This window comes from Hemitrygon akajei, unplaced genomic scaffold, assembly GCF_048418815.1.
Source record: "Hemitrygon akajei unplaced genomic scaffold, sHemAka1.3 Scf000047, whole genome shotgun sequence".
Lineage (NCBI taxonomy): Eukaryota > Metazoa > Chordata > Chondrichthyes > Myliobatiformes > Dasyatidae > Hemitrygon > Hemitrygon akajei.
The window spans coordinates 943,000-964,797 of record NW_027331933.1 but is presented as its reverse complement, the minus strand read 5'-3'; the positions used below and the strand labels follow the sequence as shown (position 1 = coordinate 964,797).

Sequence of the window (21,798 nt, the reverse complement as noted above, 5' to 3'; positions counted from 1 at the left end):
GAAACCTCTTCGCCCACAGAGTGGTGACTGTTTGGAACTCATTCACAGGGACAGTGAGAGGTGAACAACAGGGGAGGATTTGAAAGATCTGCTGTGGAACAAAATCACTGGCAGGGTCCAGCCGGCCTGAGTTGACTCTCTGCTGTACACTAGGTGTGTTATAAATTCACTAAGTACCGGAGACAGAGTTTAAAATAGAACTGATTTATTTCCCTCAGATCCAGAATATTAAACTCCAGTCCCATTAAAGGTGAATGTGCAGCAGAAGAAACTCCTCCCATACCCAGTGACCAGGGTGCAGAACTGGGTGTGGTGAGCAGCAGCAATAATTGCAGAGTTCAGCAACGACAGTCACTCTCGAAATTGCATTCAGCAACACTGATGGATAAATATTCAGCATGCAGCTTATTGAAACTTTCTCCCCTGTGTGAACCCGGTAGTATGTGGTAAGTGTAACGCACTGTAAGGTTTCACTGCTAAAGTAACGGCCTCTGTGTAATGTTTCACTGCTGAGGTAATGGTTTCTCTGCAGCAGCAATGTTTAGGTTACGACTAGAGGAAGTTGGGTTTTCCAGTGTGGGGCTGTGCAATGACAGAAATATTCTTTTTTGTGAGTCTGGAAGAGAGATTTTCACGGTTTTTTGCTGTCGAGAGATGAGAAGACGTGAATGGAGAGAGCGGCCCTTTTTCTTTTTTTCAGTTTCTTTACTAACCCTATAGTCAAAGTAAGAATTATAGAGGTTCAATCGTTTAATTGCATATTGTGTATCGTTTGTAATTTCAGGGTACTGATCTGTAACATGGGACACATCACACAGCATCCACCCAAATGAGATTTCTTAAGTTTGGTCGGACTGGAGGTGGGGGGGGGGGGGGTGGCTATCACCCCGTATATTAAACTGCTCTACCCAGTGTGAAATCGCTGGTGTCTCTGTAGTTGAGATGACCAAGTGAATCCCTTCCCACACATTGAAGCCTGAATTATTCTTCTCCGTCGAGGCTACGCCGTAGGCTCTACGTAGCCGCGTCCCCGACGCTGCACCCTAGGCTGTACCGTATGCCGTAGCCTAACGCGCACATTCCTAAAAATGCAACTACGCATCGCAGCGACGCAGACTGCAAGAACTGTGATTGGTCCACTTGGTAGCAGCCTGTTTCCTTTTCTTTTTCAATCTTTTTATTTATTTATTTATTAAATTTTAGAAATTACAAGGAATAAATGTGATAATAAAATAGTAAGAAAAATAATGTTAACCCTCTCCCCCCCCCCTAACCCTTATGTAAAGAAAAGAAAGAAAAAAAAAGAAAGAAAGAAGAAAAAGACTACCTGGATATCGGAGGACCCCCACGTGCTCATGGAGTTCAAAATAATTTTGATGTTTATTTTTACTTTCCCCAGTTACTATGATTTTATCTTCAAAGGACCTGTGTATTTAATCCTATCTTTCAAATTTTCAAAAATATATCATATTAATCTTTTTATTAAGTTTCAAATTTAATAAGCATAGCAATAATATAATGATACAAAGAGATCGGGATTACAGTAATGTCGGTTAACATGTAAAAGCACAGATTCCAAATGACAAATATAGTTTAACCTCCCAATCTCATAGCAAGTAACCATGAAAGAGATATCATATAAGGAGAAAAAAATCGTAAACTAGAAAAAAACTAAACTAAAAAAAAAGACAAAATTGGGCTGTCATATTACAACAGCTGAAATTATTTGGCGTTAACTCCGCTCCTCTGAACATGAACAAAAACTTATTACACAAGATTCGGAAAGGGTCAACTTACATCATATGAAAAAAATGAATAAATGGCCTCAAAGTCTCTTCAGATTCAACCGAAGGAACCACAGTACCACTCCTAATTTTTTCCAAGTTTAGACATGCTATGGTTTGGGAAAACCATTCAAATGTAGTAGGGGGATTGGAATCTTTCCATTTAAGTTAAGTAGATCTGATGGTTATTAATGTAACAAATGCAATTAGACGACAAGCTGACGAGGATAAATGACTAGAGTCTATCACCGGTCTTCCAAAAATTGCGGTAATAGGATGTGGTTGTAAATCAATACACAGACCTACTGAGATAATATCTCAAAATACCCTTCCAATAATTTTTTTAGAAGAGGACAAGACCAGAACATAGATGTAATTCCGAGGTAGCTTCCTTCACCCATATCATAGACAGGATTTATATGGCAGTAAAAATGTGCTAACTTATCCTTGGACATACGAGCCCAATGAACCACCTTAAACTACATGAAGGCATGTCTGACACACACTGAAGAGGTATTTTCTAGTTCAAGAACTTTCTCCCATTTCTGTATAGGTAAAGGTATCCCAAGTTCTCTTTCCCACTCATTCTTAATTTTATCAGAAGTATCTAAGCGTATTTTCATAATTAAATCATAAATAAATGATATTAAACTCTTCTGATATGGATTTAAACTTAATTTTTTCCCGTAACTTCAATTTGATGTGATATCGGAACGGACGGTAAAATAACATTCAAAGGTTTCTAATCTGTAAATATCTGAAAAAGTGTGATCCAGGCAAATTATATTTATTAGAAAACTGTTCAAAAGCCATAAAAGATCATCCATAAATAAATCACGAAAACATGATATTCCCTTTGTTTTCCATAAAAGAAAAGCTTGATCAATTCTAAATGGTTGAAAGAAAAAAAATAAATGTCATAGAACTTGACAGTATATATTTATTTGGTCCAAAAAATTGCCAACATTGAAACCATATTCCTATTGTATGCTTAATTATTGGAATTACCATTTGCTTATTAAATTTAGTAAGTGCAAAGGGAAGCACAGCCCGTAAAATAGAAGCCAATGAAAACTCCTGTCGAGACTCACGCTCAAGGTTCATCCAACTCTTGTATCCAAAACATTAAATATCGAATATTAATTGCCCAATAATAAAATCTAGGATCCGGCGAAACCAAGCCGCCTTCCTTTTTTTTGATTTCTGTAAATATTTCTAATATAACCTGGGATTTCTATTCTGCCATATATATGCAGAAATTTTAGAATCAATAATATATAAAAAAGTTAGAGATAAAAATTGATACCGCCTGAAATAGGTACTGATATTTAGGTAAAATAATCCTCTTAATAGCATTAATGGAACCAATCAAGGATAAGGATAATGGGGACCATTTAGTAAACAATTGTTTAGCATGATCAATTAAGGGTAAACATTAACTTTAAATAAATCGTTCTGCCTCTTAGTAATTTTAATAACCAAATAAATAAAATAATCAGCAAGCAATCTAAATGGTAACTGTCTATAAATTGAGACTTGCATATTTAATGGAGAAAGCACACTTTTATTAAGATTCAGTTTATAAGCAGAAAAACTACTAAACTGAGCAAGTTGTGTTATTACTGCAGGGATGCATTTCTCTGGATTAGAAATATATAGCGAAAGGTCATCTGCATATAGTGATACTTTACGCGTCCCATTCCCATAAGTAACACCAAATATACTGGGTGAATCACGAATAGCAATTGCCAAGGTCTCCAGGCTAATATCTGATAGTAAGGGGCTCAAAGGACAGCCTTGTCTAGTACCTTGGAAAAGCCTAAAGAAAGGGGATCTCTGATCATTAGTGAAACAGAAGCCAAAGGTATATGTTATATCAATTGGATCCAAGATATAAATTTTGGACTAAAATTAAGTTCCACAAGAATTTTAAACAAATATTCCCATTCAAATGTATCAAACGCCTTCTCGGCATCGAGCGAGAAAACACGTTCTGGAGTCTTAGATAAAGTAGTCTATACAATGTTCATTAACCTCCAAACATTAAAATGTGTATAATGATTTTTAATAAATCCTGTCTGATGCTCGGAGACAATTTGTGGCAATATCTTCACCTATCTAATTGCTAATATTTGAGAAAGGAGTTTAGATTCAACATTCACAAAGATATCACAAATCTGATGCACATTCAGTGAGATTTTTATCATTTTTAGGAATTAAATAAATAGATGCTTCATAAAACGTTTGTGGTAACTTACATACAAATAGATAGATAGATAGATACTTTATTCATCCCCATGGGGAAATTCAACATTTTTTCCAATGTCCCATACACTTATTGTAGCAAAGCTAATTACATATAATACAACTATTTAAATACTTTGAATGGTAACTTAAGCTCAGTCCTAACCCCAGCACTTTAATATATCCTACCCCTGGCGGTTGAATTGTAAAGCCGAATGGCATTGGGGAGTACTGATCTCTTCATCCTCTCTGAGGAGCATTGCATCGATAGCAACCTGTCACTGAAACTGCTTCTCTGTCTCTGGATGGTGCTATGCAGAGAATGTTCAGGGTTTTCCATGATTGACCGTAGCCTACTCAGCGCCCTTCGCTCTGCTACAGATGTTATACTCTCCAGTTCTGTGCCCAGGACAGAGCCCGCCTTCCTTACCAACTTATTAAGACGTGAGACATCCCTCTTCTTAATGCTGCCTCCCCAACACGCCACCACAAAGAAGAGGGCGCTCTCCACAACTGACCGAGAGAACATCTTCAGCATCTCACTACAAACATTGAATGACGCCAACCTTCTAAGGAAGTACAGTCGACTCTGTGCCTTCCTGCACAAGGCATCTGTGTTGGTAACCAGGGAGAAAGTAAATCGGAAAAAGATTTTAAAAATTCAGCTGTATACTCATCCCGACCAGGTGCTTTACCAGAATTCAATGAATAAATTGCATTCTTTATTTCCTCTTCAGTAATGGGTGTGTGTAATACTAAACGTTCATCAACTGATAATTTCAGAATATTTAATTTCCTTAAAAATTCATGCATTATGGTAGAATCATCAGGAAATTCTGATTGGTATAAATTGGTATAAAATTCTTGAAAAAAAATTGTTAATTTCATCATGGCCAACCGTCAAAGTGCCATCCTGTTTAAGAACCCTATTAATCTGAAGTTTTGCCAAAGCAGTTTTTAATTGGTTAGCCAATAATTTCCCCAATTTATCACCAAATATATAAAATGACCCTTAGTTTTAAGTAACTGATTTTCAATCGGGGATGTTAATAACAAATGATGTTGCATCTGAAGTTCAACTCTCTCTTTATAAAGCTTCAAATTGGGAGCAATAGAATATTTTCTATCAATTTCTTTAATCCTATCAACCAATGTACGTATTTCATTATTAATTTGATTCTTCAATCCAGCAGAGTGTGAAATAATTTACCCTCGGATATATGTTTTAAAGGCATCACGTGATATCCCACTGAAAATTTCTTCCGTTGAGTTAGTTGAAAAGAAAAAGGCAATCTGTCCTTTAATGAAATTAATAAAATTTAAGCCCTGAAGTAAAATAGAGTTGAACCACCATTGTTTAGTACCAAAGGTTACATCAGTTAACTTAACTGATAATTTCAAAGGTGCATGATCGGAAATGGCAATTGTATCATATTCACAGGCAGTGACAAATGAAACTAACTGAGAATCAATAAAGATGTAAAGGAATCTAAAGTAATTATGATATACATGAGAAAAAAGAGAACTCTTTTTCATTAGGATGTAAAAACCTCCTAATATCTAAAATTCCAGAGTCAACTAAGAAGGAATTAATAAAAATAGCAGATTGGTTTGTAAGTACCTGATTAGGCACAGACTTACCCATCATACGTTTCAGCCAACAATTAAAATCTCCACCCATTATTACCATATATTCATTTAAATTGGGAAGAAATGCAAAAAAGTGCTTAAAGAGTTCAGGATAGTCAGTATTTAGTGCATAAATATTAACCAAAACTAATTTATTGTTATAAAGTTAACCAGTGTTTAATAGAAGTCTATCATATTGGTCTGAAATTGTATCATAGTGAACAAATGAAATCTAGGAGTCTATAAAAAAAAGAAACACCTTTCACCTTAGTCAATGAGTTAGAGTGAAACTGTTGGCTTTTCCAAAAACTAAAGAAGCACTGATTATCCTCCTTACTCATATGTCTTCTGCGCAAAAATAATCTGAGCATTCAGTCTATGAAAAACTCTAAAAATCTTCTTCTATTTAATTGGATGATTCAAACCGTTCGTATTCCATGAAACAAAATTAATAATGACAAAATTAATTAATAATATCCATTTTCCTTAAATAAACAATGTAGTATGTAAAGGGTTAACCACATTGCATAGGAAACTCATGAATCAGGAGGAGGGAAAATAGTTTAAAGGGGAAACGGAAGTTACGACAATACAGACATTTTTGTAGTTTCAATTCAGCCCAAAAGAAAAATACTAGACTAAAAATAGCCCTACCACCCCACCCACAAAGACCAAACACCTGGCCAATAGACAGCCAGACAACTATCTAAGAACCTCCCTACCCCCATCTCCCTTGAGGCAAATCTCCAAATTTAAAAAAATAAAAAACAAACCACCCATAGTCAAAACATTACGAGAGGAATGTCAAGCAGATGTTAGAGAAAAACAGCCAATTGCAGACCATTTTAAAAGAAAAGGTCTTAAAAAATGACACAAAATACAATCTTAATAATATTTCAAGAAAAAGGAAATAATCAGCATATAAAGTCTTAATGATTTTCAAAAGCAAACAATTAAAAATAAAAAAAGTAAAACAATGAAGGAAAAGGAAAGAAACTTTAACATGGAAACATAATAAACATCCGAATGTCAAAACACAGTACGACTGTAATCAACCCAAGGGCAAAGTTCTAAAGTGTCCAAATCTATAAGCTGGCGGTTAACTAATAAACCAGTTACACACAGACATAACGGAATGGTAAATTTCAGAGACATCCAAGCTCAAATGTTGATCTTCAAAACATTAGACATCTGCGTTCAAGCTTAGCTCTTTGAGAAATTGTTTTGCTTCATTCACGGATTTAAAGCATTTGAATGATTTATTGGGCAGAGCAACCCTTAGGTGAAAGGGATATAACAAAGCTGGACAAAGATTCCTCTGATATAATTCTGACATCACCATTTTAAAATGCAATCTTTCTTGCATAACCTCAGGACAAAAATCTTCAACAAAATGAAACTTAAGATTCTCATGCTCAGTACTTCCTTTCTGATGAGCAATCCGAATGAAGTTCTTCTTAGTATTCACATTGTGACATGACGTGGTTTAAACCCTTTCAATGGTTTTGGTTTCAGCGCCCAATGTGTGCGGTCGAGTGCAGGAAGGGAAGAAAATACGTCCGAGCCAAAGACCTCCATTAAGAATTTTTAAGATAGTACACAGGGCCCATATGTCCAAAGATAAATTGGTACATATTTTTTCCTAATATAAGCCCTATTTGTGACAGATGTAACGCAGAAGTGGCTACTCTGACTCAAATGTTTTGTTCTTGTGTTAAGTTTAAATAATTTTTGGTGGGATGTGTTTGGAATATTATCTAAAGTTATAGATGCGGATGTTCAACGTAATCCACTTACAGCAATTTTTGGGATTATTCCAGAGGAAGCATTTTATCTATTTGATTTTGACATTATATGCTGTTTATATGTTTTTTTTATATTATCTACTTGTTAAACTCCTCTTCCAATTTGTATATTCTTTATTTGGAAACCAATAAAAAAGATTGAAAAATGAGATGAAGAATTGAGAAAAAAACTGAGTAAGATCCCGGCTCTCAACGTCCTCACTAGTCTACTATTCACAAATTCAGTCTGTGGCTTCGACTCTCCAAATCAGTAATCTTGATTTTGTTCTGCTCCAGGGTTTGAGTGGTTGAACTTCATTTCATATCCAAAGAATTCAATTTGCGATCTCTCTGTTTCCCAGCTTTAATAAACTCTGAAATTTGCCGCTACTTTTTTTCGTTCTTCTTTTCAAGTGTTGCCAATGTACCTTCGCTCTCCTTTAACCATAATTCCAAGGTAATAAATCTTTCATCAAGTTCTTCATCCAAAAGATTCTAGATAGCCAGTAAAGTAAGTTGAAACTTTTTAGGCTGTTCAAAGACATCGTCTTTCTTTCCATTTTCACTGCCGGTTCCCTTGCCTTCGGTTAATGACTTTCTTCCTCTGTAAGCCATTTCAGTCGATTAAAATTCAAATATATAAAAGTGTTATAAACACTTTGATAAAGATATTAAAGGGGTGGTAAGTAAATTTAAAATGAACGGAGCAAAGCCAGAATGCAACCTACTCCATGTAGCGCCTCCATGAGAGTCCTTCGCCTAATGTAGCCTAACGCGCACATTCCCAAAAATGTAGCTACACATCGCGGCAACACAGACTGCAAGAACTGTGATTGGTCCACTTGGCAGCAGCCAGTTTCCTCCTATGCATTTCCTGTCGCTTCGAAGTTGGAAGGTGGACCACATCAAGGAGAGGTTAGGTGAGGTAGTCAGAAAATATGTACATGTGCACGACTCTTCATTGGCAGACAATAAAAACTTGAAAATGGCATCAAAATCGTGCAAAGAAATTTCCACCAACATTGCTTTGGACATCGCGGACTGCACAAAGTAATGGGAAAACTTGTCATTTTTCTGCGTTGCAGTAATTTCAAAAGAAGTAACACTTCTGCAACATTGATTAGCTCCAACTCCAACAAGACGTAGTCAGCAGTCGCCATTGTTCCCAACTCAACACGAGTCAAATCAACACAGTAGCACAGAACCCCAACACCAACTAGCATTTTGGCAGAGCGACGCAGACACACGAACTCACAAGTAGAAATGCTCACAACGGCATAGCGTCTACGCAGAGGTATAATTCAGGCTTCAGCAGGTGAATGGCTTCTCCCCAGTATGAACTGACAGGTGTGCTTGTAGGTGGGAGGACTGAGTGAATCCCTTCCCACAGTCTGAGCAGGTGAACGGTCTTTCCCCAGTGTGAACTCGCTGATGTACCTTCAGAGTGCATGATTGAATGAATCCCTTCCCACATTCTGAGCAGATGAACGGCCGCTCCCCAGTGTGAACTCTCCAATGTACCTTCAGTTCAGATGACCGAGTGAATCCCTTCCCACAGTCTGAGCAGGTGAACGGTCGTTCCCCAGTGTGAACTCGCTGATGTACCTTCAGATTGCATGATTGAATGAATCCCTTCCCACATTCTGAGCAGATGAAAGGCCGCTCCCCAGTGTGAACTCTCCAATGTACCTTCAGTTCAGATGAGCAAGTGAATCCCTTCCCACAGTCTGAGCAGGTAAATGGCCTCTCTCCAGTGTGAACTCTCTGATGTAACTTCAGTTTAGATGACTGAGTGAATCCCTTCCCACAGTCCGAACAGGTGAACGGCCGCTCCCCGGTGTGAAGGCGCTGGTGAACCAGTAGGGTGTATGACTGAGTGAATCCCTTCCCACAGTCTGAGCAGGTGAATGGCCTCTCCCCAGTGTGAACTGACTGGTGGCTCAGTAGCTGAGATGACAAAATGAATCCCTCCCCACAGTATGAACAGGTAAATGGCCTCTCCCCAGTGTGAACTGACCTGTGTGCTCGTAGGTGGGCTAACTGTGTGAATCTCTTCCCACAATCTGAGCAGGTGAATGGTCGCTCTCCAGTGTGAACTCGCTGATGTATTTTCAGTTTAAATGACTGAGTGAATCCTTTCCCACAGTCTGAGCAGGTGAACGGCCTCTCTCCAGTGTGAACTCGCTGATGTACCTTCAGTTCAGATGACAGAATGAATCCCTTCCCACAGTCTGAGCAGGTGAATGGCCGCTCCCCAGTGTGAACTTTCTGATGTACCTTCAGAAAAGATGACCGAGTGAATCCCTTCCCACAGTCTGAGCAGGTGAATGGCCTCTCCCCAGTGTGAACTCGCTGATGTTTCTTCAGATCAGATGAGCAAGTGAATCCCTTCCCACAGTCTGAGCAGGTGAATGGCCTCTCCCCAGTGTGAACTCGCTGATGACTCTGTAGGTGGGATGACTGAGTGAATCCCTTCCCACAGTCTGAGCAGGTGAACGGCCTCTCCCCAGTGTGAACTCGCTGATGTACCTTCAGATGAGATGACTGATTGAACCCCTTCCCACATTCTGAGCAGGTGAACGGCCGCTCCCCGGTGTGAACTCGCTGATGAGCCATTAGGGCATATGACCGAGTGAATCCTTCCCCACAAATTCAGCAGATGACCAGCCTCTGCCCAGTGTGAACTGACTGGTGTGTCCACAGGTGGAAAGACTGACTGAATCTCTTCCCACACACAGGATAGGTGAATGGCCTTGCCCCAGTGTCAACTTGGTGATGTCCCTTCAGATGAAATGTCCAACTGTATCCATTCCCACTTTCTGAGCAGATGAATGGGTTCCCCACCTGTTTGAAATGATGGGCGTGCCAGTCGGTCAGATGATCGAGTGAATCCCTCTCCGCAGTCTGAGCAGGAAGGATGATTGTGTGAATCGCTTGCTCCTCTTCTTAAGTATCTGGACAGAGACAGCAAAACTGGTGTGTTGTGTTCGGGATTCCCGTAGACAAATTCGTTGTCATTTTTAACCTGTAAAAAGATTTACAAAATCCATCAATGGGTTTAGGACAACATTTCAGATGAGATCACTTGAGTTGTCAAGGTGTGATCTGACATTACACTGTTACAGTGAGGTTGAACCCAAGTTGGTGAGAGAAATCATCTCCTGACTGGGCACAGTGCTGGTATCTGGAATGATCATCAAACTGTCTGATGTTCTTCCTGTCTCTATAAGAATGGGGCATTTCTGCCATCGCCAATCTGTGACTTGGCTCAGTTTGACTCTCTCCATTGGTATTATTCCCTGTTCCCACTGAGCTGCCTGGCCCCACAGTAACTGAAACACGCTCACCGAAAAAGCCGGCAGTGCATTCCATGCACCCACCAGTCTCTGTGTAGAAAACTGACCCCGACATCCCCTTGGTATCTATTTCCAAGCACCTGAAAACTCTGCTCCCTCGTGTTAGACATTTCAGCCCTGGGAAAAATCCTCTGGCTATCCACACGATCAATACCCCTCATCATCTTATACACCTAAAAAAGTTCTAAACATAAATACGGAAATTATACATCGCTTTGAGGATTTGTCAGACGTATACAAAATGATGAGGGAGAAGATTGGGTAAATAAATGCAAGCAGCTTTTTCCACTGAGGTTGGGTGGGATGACAAGCAGAGGTCAGGGGTAAGTGGGGAAGGTGAAAATTTAATGGGAACATGTGGAAAAGCTCTTTACTGAAATGGTTGTGAGAGTTTGGAATGAGATACCAGCACAAGTGGTGAATATGAGCTCGGTTTCACCATTTAAAAGAAGTTTGGATGGGAGCCTGGATGGTAGGGGTATGGATTTTTTATAAAAAGGGCCCAAAGGATATCGGGAACCAAATTCACCACAACCACAAACTGTTCCTGCCGCTACAATCCAGGAGCCGGTACCACAGCAAAAGGACCAACAGGTTCCGGGACATCATCTTCCACCAGGCCATCAGACTGAATAATTGATTTCTCTGCTTTCTTGACTGTCCTATATACAAACTAATTATTATAAATCAATTTCAATTACACATAGCACATTTAGACAGTAATGTAACGTAAATATTTCTACTCCTCATCCATATGAAGGGTGTGCATAATAAAGTCAATTCAATTAATCATCTCCACTATCTGTTCTGTCTTTCTGGCTCCCATTCCCCCTACAACTTACTTTAACCATATCAGCCCCAACCCCCACTACCTCTAGTAAGCCTTACCACTAAGATATTAGTTGCCTGTTGTTCTGTTCCCCTAACTAACAAATCCACTTATCAGCCCTTTGACTTTCCTCCCCCCAACAGTTTCCAAAGTGTTCCACTTGTTGTTGTCCGGGCATGGCCATTGGAGTACTCTGCGATGGCTATTTAACCTCATTCTCCTTCCTGACTCTCACCCAGTTTCCTGTGTCCTGCACCTTGGGTGTAACTCACCTCCCTGCCTGTCATATCTATCAACACCTCCAACTCCTGGATGATCTAGAATTCATCCATTTCAAATTCCAGCTCATTGAAGTGCAGGGTTACAAGCTGCAGCTGGATGCACATGTTGTAGGTGAGGGCATCAGGGCCATTGGAGGTCACCCCTCCTTCCCTCCAATATTCCCTCTAATTTGTAATAATCAGTCTGCATATACTGTGCATTTTTTACCCAGTGACAAGATGTGCACAGTGAATTTTATATAGAGAGGTATTCATTTTCACAGCTAGCAAATCACTGTCAATAGGAACTTTGATCTCCTCTGGGTTCGATCCAGTTCATCTGCACTCTCACAGAACCTATGTAGCAGGCCTGGAACGGGTAATGAAGGATTTTCTCACCAAAGTTTTTGTATATTGTCCATATGTGGTTAGCTTGCTAAGTTACACTAAAAAAAGTCAGATTTCCAAATATCACTCCACTTCTTCCCATTTGCAAATTTTGCAGCAACTCTTGCATTACCAAAATGCAAACAGGCATCCCCAGTATCTGTATTCTACATAAATATTCCCCCTGAACCCTCCCCCGATGACTGACGGTGGTGAACTCAGTGAATGAAATCCCAATGAATATGAAGGGAAGGGCAGTACTCTGTCTCACTGGAGTCTGGCACATTTGTGATGTGAAAGCTACTTGTTGCCCAGGGCAAAGGTGTTTGATATCATTACGTCCCCAGACAGAATGGGACAAAACATGTTCTCACGGGTAGAAAAGTCCAGAGCAAGAGGAGGTAGAGGAAGCAACACACACAAAATACTGGAGGAGCTCAGCAGGCCAGGCAGCATCTATGGAAAAGAGTACGAATGCTGAATTCCTCCAGAAATTTGTGTGTGTTGCTTGGATTTCCAGCATCTGCAGATTTTCTCTTGTCTGTTATTGGAGATAAAACAAAGGTGATTTTCTCAACTGGTGATGTAAAAGATTTTGTTCCCTTTCTCCGAGTTCCTAATCCTTGCATTTAGAAAGCTGGAGCTCAGCTCTCTCTGAGAGATCCATCGGTTCCCATTCCCTCATCAGCCAGAAGCTCCCTGGGGCCCGTGTACGGATCGTGGGGCTGAGAGAGAGGGAAGAGGGCAGGACTGTCCCGGTATTGTGGGTCACGGTGTCCGAAATTCACAGGAATTATTCCGAAGTCGATGTTTAAGATAAAAACATGGAGAATCACTCTTACCTGCAACCGACATTTTCAAGGCCTTCTGTGTACTGCGCGCATGCGTGAAACTCAGGGACGTCCTCAGCCTGATGCCTGCGCATTTCATCGGCGCTTCAGCGCCGGCGAAATTCTTAACGCATGGCCCTATGGGTAATCACGGTGTGATTAAACATTTCTGCAAGCACCGGTTCAATGTCCATACCTCATTTTTTTTCGTGTGTATAGAAAAATCTGCAGCTGTTTTAACGCAGAAAGCGGCTCCCATAAGCAATATACTCAATATCAATGTGTATCTAATGCCAAAGTAAAATGCAGATATAAAACACAGGAGATTCTGCAGTTGCTGGAAATACAGAGACACACACACACAAAATGCTGGAGGAACTCTGCAGCTCAGGCAGCAACTAAGCAGCGGAGTACACAGTCTAGGCATGCTGAAGAGGCTCGGTCTGAACGTTGTCTTTTTATTCCTCTTCACAATTGCTGCCTGACTGTTGATTTCCACCAGTATTTTGCAGAAATTAACCAGCTTTTTTTTCGATCAACCCGTTTCCAAATGCTTCTAATCTTTCTTTTGTAGCCACATCCTGCTGGTCTGATTCCTCCTCCTCGTAAACTCTAGACCCCATCTCTCTTTGCAGCCCCAAAGCCTGACTCAATCTGGCAACTCTTTGGTTTTTGACTCTGCACCATCGAAGATTCACTCGCTAGTCTGCTGTCAGACTTTAGAGGTGCATTGTGTTACGAGACTGCAGGTTCGTTTTCTGTGAGTGTCCCTTTAAGTGCCTGAGTGAGGTGGGGCTGTGACGTAAAACTCAAAGGGTGAGGGGAAGGGGGAGGGAGAGGGAGGGGAGGGGTAGGGTGGAGAGAGGGAGGGGAGGGGGAGAGGGGGGAGGGAGAGGGGAGGGGAGGGGGGGAGGGAGAGGGGAGGGGAGGGGAGGGGGGGAGGGAGAGGGGAGGGGAGGGGTGCGAGAACGTCAAAACCACAGTGAGCTCATCGTCTTATTCAGACTGGAGAAAATCATGCAGGGAATTCATGCAGGTGTATAAGATGATGAGAGGCATTGGTCGTGTGGATAGCCAGAGGCTTTTTCCCAGTGCAGAAACCGCTAACACGAGGGGGAATAGGTTTAAGCTGCTTGGAAGTAGGTACAGAGGAGATGTCATTGCTAAGTTTTTTAAGCAAAGAGTGGTGGGTGTGTGGGATGCACTGACAGCGACAGTGGTAGAGGCGCATACAATAGGGTCTTTTAAGAGACTCTCAGATAGGTACATGGAGCTTAGGAAAATAGATTTCTATGATTCTATGAAATTCAAGGGAAATCTCCTATCCCACGGAGTGCTGACTAGTTGCAACCTGTCATCTCAGGGAGAGTGAGAGGGGAACGGCAGGGATAGATTTTGATATACGGATATGGAACAGAAACATGGGCAGGTACCAGATGGGCCGAGTGGCCTTTCTAGTGTACATTTTGAGTGTGATAGAGACAGTAAGTACCTGAGACACGGGATTTTATACAAAACTCTTTTATCTTTCACAGATCCACAATATTAAACACCAGTCTAGTTTAAGGCTAACATCAGCAGAACAGACTCCTCCAATGCTCAGTGACCAGGGTTCAGTCCTGGGTGCGATGAGCAGCCGCAAGAACTGCAGAATCTGGCAGTAACAGTCCCTCATGAACCTGCAGCTGCCTTCAGTTACTGTGATGGTTAGACTTTTAACACAGAGCTGATTTGGACTTCCTCCCTGATGTGGGTTCAGACCGAAGATGTAGGGAAGAAGGAAAACAAAAAGATGATAAAGTTGCTTCCACCGTTAGGGATAAACAGAGAGGAAGAGGTGGAGAGTTTCTTAAATGCATCTATTTTAATGCTAGAAGCATTGTCAGATAGGTGGATTAGCTTAGAGTATGGATTGATAACTGGAAATATGATGTTGTAGCTATTAGTGAAACATGGTTGCAGGACAGGTGTGATTGGCAACTAAATATTCCCAGATTTCGTTGCTTCAGGTGTGATAGAATCGGAGGGGCAAGAGGGTGAGGCGTTGCATTGCTTGTCCGAGAAAATATCGGGGTGGTGTTTTGACAGGACAGATTAGAGGGCTCGTCTAGGGAGACTATTTGGGTGGAATTAAGGAATGGGAAAGGTGTAGTAACACTTATAGGGGTGTATTATAGACCACATAATGGGGAGCGAGAATTGGAGGAGCAAATTTGTAAGGAGATAGCAGATATTTGTAGTAAGCACAGGGTTGTGATTGTGGCAGATTTTAATTTTCCACACATAGACTGGGAAGCCCATTCTGTAAAATGGCTGGATGGTTTGGAGTTTGTAAAATGTGTGCAGGATAGGTTTTTGCAGCAATACATAGAGGTACCAACTAAAGGAGAGGCAGTGTTGGATCTCCTGCTGGGAATGAGATAGGTCAGGTGACAGAGGTATGTGTTGGGGAGCACTTTGGGTCCAGTGATCACAATACCATTAGTTTCAATATAATTATGGAGAACGATAGGACTGGACCCAGGGTTGAGATTTTTGATTGGAGAAAGGCTAACTTTGATGAGATGCGAAAAGATTTAGGAGTGGATTGGGACAATTTGTTTATGGGAAGGATATAACAAAGAAGTAGAGTTCATTTAAAGGTGAAATTTTGAGGGTACAGAAACTTTATGTTCCTATTAGTTTGAAATGAAAGGTTAAAAGTTCAAGAGAGCCATAGTTTTCAAGAGATATTGTAAACATGGTTCGGAAAAAGAGAGAGATCTATAATAAATATAGGCAGCATGGAGCAAATGAGGTGCTCGAGGAATATAAAGAATGTAAAAAGAATCTTAAGAAAGAAATTAGAAAAGCTAAAAGAGGATATGAGGCTGCTTTGGCAAGTAAGGTGAAAATGAATCCAAAGGGTTTCTACAGTTATATTAATAGCAAAACGATAGTGAGGGATAAAATTGGTCCCTTAGAGAATCAGAGTGGACAGCTACGGGGGAGATTTTGAAAAATTATTTTCATTGGTATTCACTAAGGAGAAGAATATTGAATTGTGTAAGGTAAGAGAAACAAGTAGGGTAGTTATGGAAACTCTGATGCTTAAAGAAGAGGAAGTACAGGAGCTTTTAAGGAATATAAAAGAGGACAAGTCTCCGGTTCCTGATAGGATATTCCCTAGAACCTTGAGGGAAGTTAGTGTAGAGATAGCAGGAGCTCTGACGGAAATATTTCAAGTCATTAGAAACGGGGATGGTGCCAGAAGATTGGCGAATTGCTCATGTTGTTCCATTGTTTAAAAAGGGTTCTCAGAGTAAACCTAGCAATGATGGGCCTGTACGTTTGACGTCAGTGGTGGGTAAATTAATGGAAAATATTCTTAGCTATGGTATATAATTATCTGATTAGACAGGGTCTGATTAGGAACAGTCAACATGGATTTCTGCGTGGAAGATCATGTTTGACAAACCGTATTCAACTTTTTGAAGTGGTTACTAGGAAAGTTGACGAGGGTAAAGCAGTGAATGTTGTCTATAGGGACTTCAGTAAGGCCTTTGACAAGATTCCACATGGAAGGTTAGTTAGGAAGGTTCAATCATTATGTATTAATATTGAAGTAGTAAAATGGATTCAACAGTGGCTGGATGGGAGATGCCAGAGAGTAGTGGTGGATAACTGTTTGTCAGGTTAGAGGCCGGTGACTAGTGGTGTGCCTCAGGGATCAGTACTGGGTCCAATGTTGTTTGTCATATACATTAATGATCTGGATGATGGGGTGCTAAATTGGATTAGTAGGTATGCAGATAATACTAAGATAGGTGGCGTTGTGGATAATGAAGTAGGTTTTCAAAGCTTGCAGAGAGATTTAAGCCAGTTAGAAGAGTGGACAAAAAGATGGCAGATGGAGGTTAATGTTCATAAGTGTGAGGCACTACATTTTGGTAGGTCTAATCAAAATAGGACATACATGGTAAATGGTAGGGCATTGAATAATGCAGTAGAACAGAGTGATCTATGGGGCATAGATAATAGAATGATGGTGAATAGTCCTCTGAAGGTGGAATCTCATGTGGATAGATTTGTGAAGAAAGCTTTTGGTATGCTGACCTTTATAAATCAGAGCATTGAGTATAGGAGTTGGGATGTAATGTTAAAATTATACAAGGCATTGTTCAGGCCAAATATGGAGTATTGTGTGCAGTTCAGTTCACCGCATTATAGGAAAGATTTCAATAGAATTGAGAGAGTACGGAAAAGATTTACTAGAATGTTACCTGGGTTTAAACACCTAAGTTACAGAGAAAGGTTGAACAAGTTAGATCTTTATTCTTTGGAGTGTAGAAGGTTGAGGGGGGACATAATAGAGGTATTTAAAATTATTATGGGGATAGATGGATTTGACGTGGATAGGCTTTTTCCATTGAGAGTAGGGGAGATTCAAACACGAGGACTTCAGTTGAGAGTTAGGGGGAAAAAGTTTAGGGGTAACACGAGTGGGAACTTCTTTACTCAGAGAGTGGTAGCTGTGTGGAGGAGCTTCTAGTAGAAGTGGTAGAAGCAGGTTCGATATTTTTTTTAAAATGGATAGGTATATGGACAGGAAAGGAATGGAGGGTTATGGGCTGAGTGCAGGTTGGTGGGATTAGGTGAGAGTAAGCTTTCAGCATGGACTAGAAGGGCTGAGATGGCCTGTTTCCGTGCTGTAATTGTTATATGGTTATATAATTACCATCCAGAAATAATATTACAGGATAAACAAGCAGGACTAACTCCCTCAATAGATATAACCATTCCCAACACCCACATCTCCCTCGACCAATGGAGCACCTCACAATAGGTATTGTTTGTGTCATCAGTCAGACAACCAAATTATTTTCTGTCAATCAGCTTCGAAATGTTGCTACTCTGTTATTCGTTTCCACTCCCTGCTGCTGATTCCCTTCTCATGATCCATTCTTACCCCAACCATTTCCCGGAGCCCCACACTCTGCCCTGTGCAGACCTGCCTCTGCTTTCTGACCCTGCTCCGTTGAACATCCAACAGATGGTTTCCCATTCTGCTTTCAGTCTTTAGAGGACAGTGGTGTTCTCTAACAACACTTTAGAAGCAGGGAAAATGACCCATAATGTGGAAATGAGCCCTAAATAAGGAGGTTAACTCCCAATGTCATTCTTCCTGAGCCCAGAGATTAGAGTGACAAAGGACATCTCAGACAGAACTGCAGTCAGCTCGACTTTTACAGTCTGCAGAGAATTCAAGGGAAACCTCTTCACCCACAGAGTGGTGACTGTTTGGAACCCATCTCACAGGGAGAGCGAGAGGGGAACAACAGGGGAGGATTTAAAAGGACTGTCGTGTAGTTGAAACTCTGGCAAGGTCCAGCCAGCCTGATTTGACTCTCTACTGTACACTAGGTGTGTTATAAATTCACTAAGTACCAGAGACAAAGTTTAAAATAGAACTGACTTATTTGTCACAGATGCAGAATATTAAACTCCAGTCCCGTTAAAGGTGAATGTGCAGCAGAAGAAACTCCTCCCATGCCCAGTGACCAGGGTGCAGAACTGGGTGTGGTGAGCAGCAGCAATAATTGCAGAGTTCAGCACCGACAGTCACTCTCGAAATTGCATTCAGCAACGGTGATGGACTCACATCCAGTGAACGTTCTCCCCAGTGTGAACTCAATGATGCACATTTGGTTGATTTGGCTGAGAGAATCTCTTCCCAAAGTCCGAGCAAGTGTCCAGAGTCTCCCCGGTGTGAACTGAGTAGTGTGCTCGCAGGTGGGATGACTGAGTGAATCCTTTTCCACAGTCTGAGCAGGAGAATGGCCTCTCCCCAGTGTGAACTCGCTGATGTACCTTAAGTTTATATGACGAAGTGAATCCTTTCCCACAGTCTGAGCAGGTGAATGGCCTCTCCCCAGTGTGAACTGACCGGTGTGCTTGTAGGGTAGCGAACCGTGTGAATGCCTTCCCACAGTCTGAGCAGGTGAACGACCTCTCCCCAGTGTGAACTCGCTGATGTGCTTGTAGGTGGGATGACTGAGTGAATCCTTTCCCACAGTCTGAGCAGGTGAATGGCCTCTCCCCAGTGTGAACTCGCTGATGTACCTTAAGTTGAGATGATGAATTGAATCTTTTCCCACAGTCTGAGCAGGTGAACGGCCTCTCACCAGTGTGAACTCGCTGATGTACCTTAAGTTGAGATGACGAATTGAATCTTTTCCCACAGTCTGAGCAGGTGAACGGCCTCTCACCAGTGTGTACTAACTGATGTCTCAGTAGGTGAGATGACAACGCGCATCCCTTCCCACAGACTGAGCAGGTGAACGGCCTCTCCCGAGTGTGAACTCGCTCATGTAGCTTAAGATTAGATGACGAAGTGAATCCTTTCCCACAGTCTGAGCAGGTGAATGGCCTCTCCCCAGTGTGAACTCGCTGATGTATCTTAAGTTGGAATGATGAAGTGCATTCTTTCCCACAGTCTGAGCAGGTGAACGGCCTCTCCCCAGTGTGAACTCGCTGATGCACTTTAAGGTTAGATGATGAAATGAATCCTTTCCCACAGTCTGAGCAGATGAACGGCTTCTCCCCAGTGTGAACTCGCTGATGTAACTTAAGTTCAGATGACGAAGTAAATGTTTTCCTACAGTCAGAGCAGGTGAATGGCCTCTCACCAGTGTGAATTGACTGGTGTCTCAGTAGGTGAGCTGACAACGTGAATCCCTTCCCACAGTCTGAGCAGGTGAACGGCCGCTCACCAGTGTGAACTCGCTGGTGAGCCATTAGGTCAGATGACCGAGTGAATCCTTCCCCACAAATTCAATGTGCACTGACTGGTGTATCCAACAGGCAGGAAGACCGTCTCAATCCATTCTCAGCCACAGAACAGGTGAATGGCCTTGCCCATGGTGATCCTGCTGATGTACCTTCAGTTGAAATGACCGACTGAATCCATTCCCACAGTCTGAGCAGATAAATGGATTCCCCCCGTGTAAATTGACAGGCGTGCCAGTCGGTCAGATGATCGAATGAATCCCTCCCCACAGTCTGACTAGGAATGATGATCGAGTGAATCACTCCCCACAGTCTGAGTAGGAATGATGATCGAGTGAATCCCTCCCCACAGTCTGAGTAGGAATGATGATCGAGTGAATCCCTTGTTCCACTTCTTAAATATCTGGACATAGACAACAAAACAGCGTATTGTGTTCGACCTTCCCGTAGATAATTTCCTTGTCGTTTTTAACCTGAAAAAGATTTATAGTACATCAATGGGTGAAGGACAATATTTCAGACAAGATTACTTGAGATGTGAAGGTGTGATCTGGCATCACACTGTTACAGTGAGGTTCAACGCAAGTTGGAGAGAGAAATCATCTTCCAACTGGGCACAGTGCTGGTATCTGGAATGACCATCAAACTCTCTGATGATCTTCCTGTCTCTATAAGAATGGGGCATTTCTGCCGTCACCAATCTGTGACCTGGCTCAGTTTGACTCTCTCCATTGGTATTATTCCCTGTTCCCACTGAGCTGCAAGAGTGCCTGGCCCCACAGTAACTGAAACACTCTCACACAAATACCCTTTGTTGACGTGCAGCTGGGATTTTCTTTTATCTACTGTCAATGTAAAGTGCCACAGTTTTGAAGCCATGTAAACATTTCCTGCCCAGATGAATGCGCACAGCTGTTAAAAGGAATTAAATGAATAATCATATTATTTCAGGTTCTTGTCACAGTCACAGAAAAGTACAACACAGAATCAGGCCCTTTGGCCCATCTAGTTTGTGTTGAACTACTTAAACTGTCTGCTCCTGTACCCCTACCATCCAGGTACCTATACAACCCTCTTAGAAGTTGAAACTGAGCTCGCATGGACCAGCTGGGTTTTCTGTTCATTCCACACCTGGATGACCGTCAGTGGAAGAAGTTTCCCCTCATGTTCCCCTTAACATTTCACCTTTCACCCTTAACCCATGGCCTCTGGTTGTAGTCCCACCCCATCTCAGTGGAGAAAGCCAGCTTGCATTTACCCCATCTATAACACTCATAATTTTGGTATGCCTCCATCAAATCTCCCCTCAATCTTCTACATTCCAAGGAATTCCAATTTTGGGGGATATTAACATGCGAGTGGATTGGGAAAATCAGGTCAGCACTGGATCTCAAGAGAGAGAATTTGTAGAATGTCTCCGAGACTGCTTTTTAGAACATTGTTGTTGAGCCCACTAGGGGATCGGCTGTACTGGATTGGGTATTGTGTGATGAAACAGAGGTAATTAGAGAGATGGAAGTGAAGGAACCCTTAGGAGGCAGTGATCACAACATGATTGAGTTCCTGTGAAATTTGAGAAAGAGAAGCCAAAATCCGATGTGTCGGTATTTCAGTGGAGTAAAGGATATTACAGTGGCATGAGAGAGGAACTGGCTAAGGTTAACTGGAAAGGGACACTAGCAGGAAGGATGGCACAGCAGCAGTGGCTGGAGTTTATGTGAGAAGTGAGAAAGGTGCAGTACAGATATATTCCAAAGAAAAAGAAATTTTCGAATGGATAAAGGATGCAACCGTGGCTGACAAGAGAAGTCAAAGCCAAAGTAAAAGCACAGCAGAGGGCATACAAGGAAGCAAAAATTAGTGTGAAGACAGAAGATTGTGAAGTTTTTAAAAGCTGACAGAAGGAAACTAAGAAGGTCATTAAGAG

At 41.5% G+C, this 21,798-nt stretch overlaps 2 protein-coding genes across 2 annotated transcripts; both read right to left on the bottom strand.

Moving 5' to 3' along the window:
• Nucleotides 1-8,749: 8,749 nt before the first annotated feature.
• LOC140720804 (uncharacterized) lies at nucleotides 8,750-10,057 on the bottom strand. Its single transcript, XM_073035650.1, has one exon. It carries the CDS (start codon nucleotides 10,055-10,057, stop codon nucleotides 8,750-8,752), a length of 1,308 nt encoding a protein of 435 aa, XP_072891751.1.
• A 330-nt stretch (nucleotides 10,058-10,387) lies between these two features.
• LOC140720803 (uncharacterized) lies at nucleotides 10,388-20,316 on the bottom strand. The gene is made up of 2 exons (XM_073035649.1): nucleotides 18,830-20,316; nucleotides 10,388-10,395 (listed from the first exon to the last, which is right to left on the bottom strand). The coding sequence occupies exons 1-2, from the start codon at nucleotides 19,878-19,880 to the stop codon at nucleotides 10,388-10,390; spliced, it is 1,059 nt and encodes a 352-aa protein (XP_072891750.1). The 5' UTR covers nucleotides 19,881-20,316.
• Nucleotides 20,317-21,798: the final 1,482 nt, after the last annotated feature.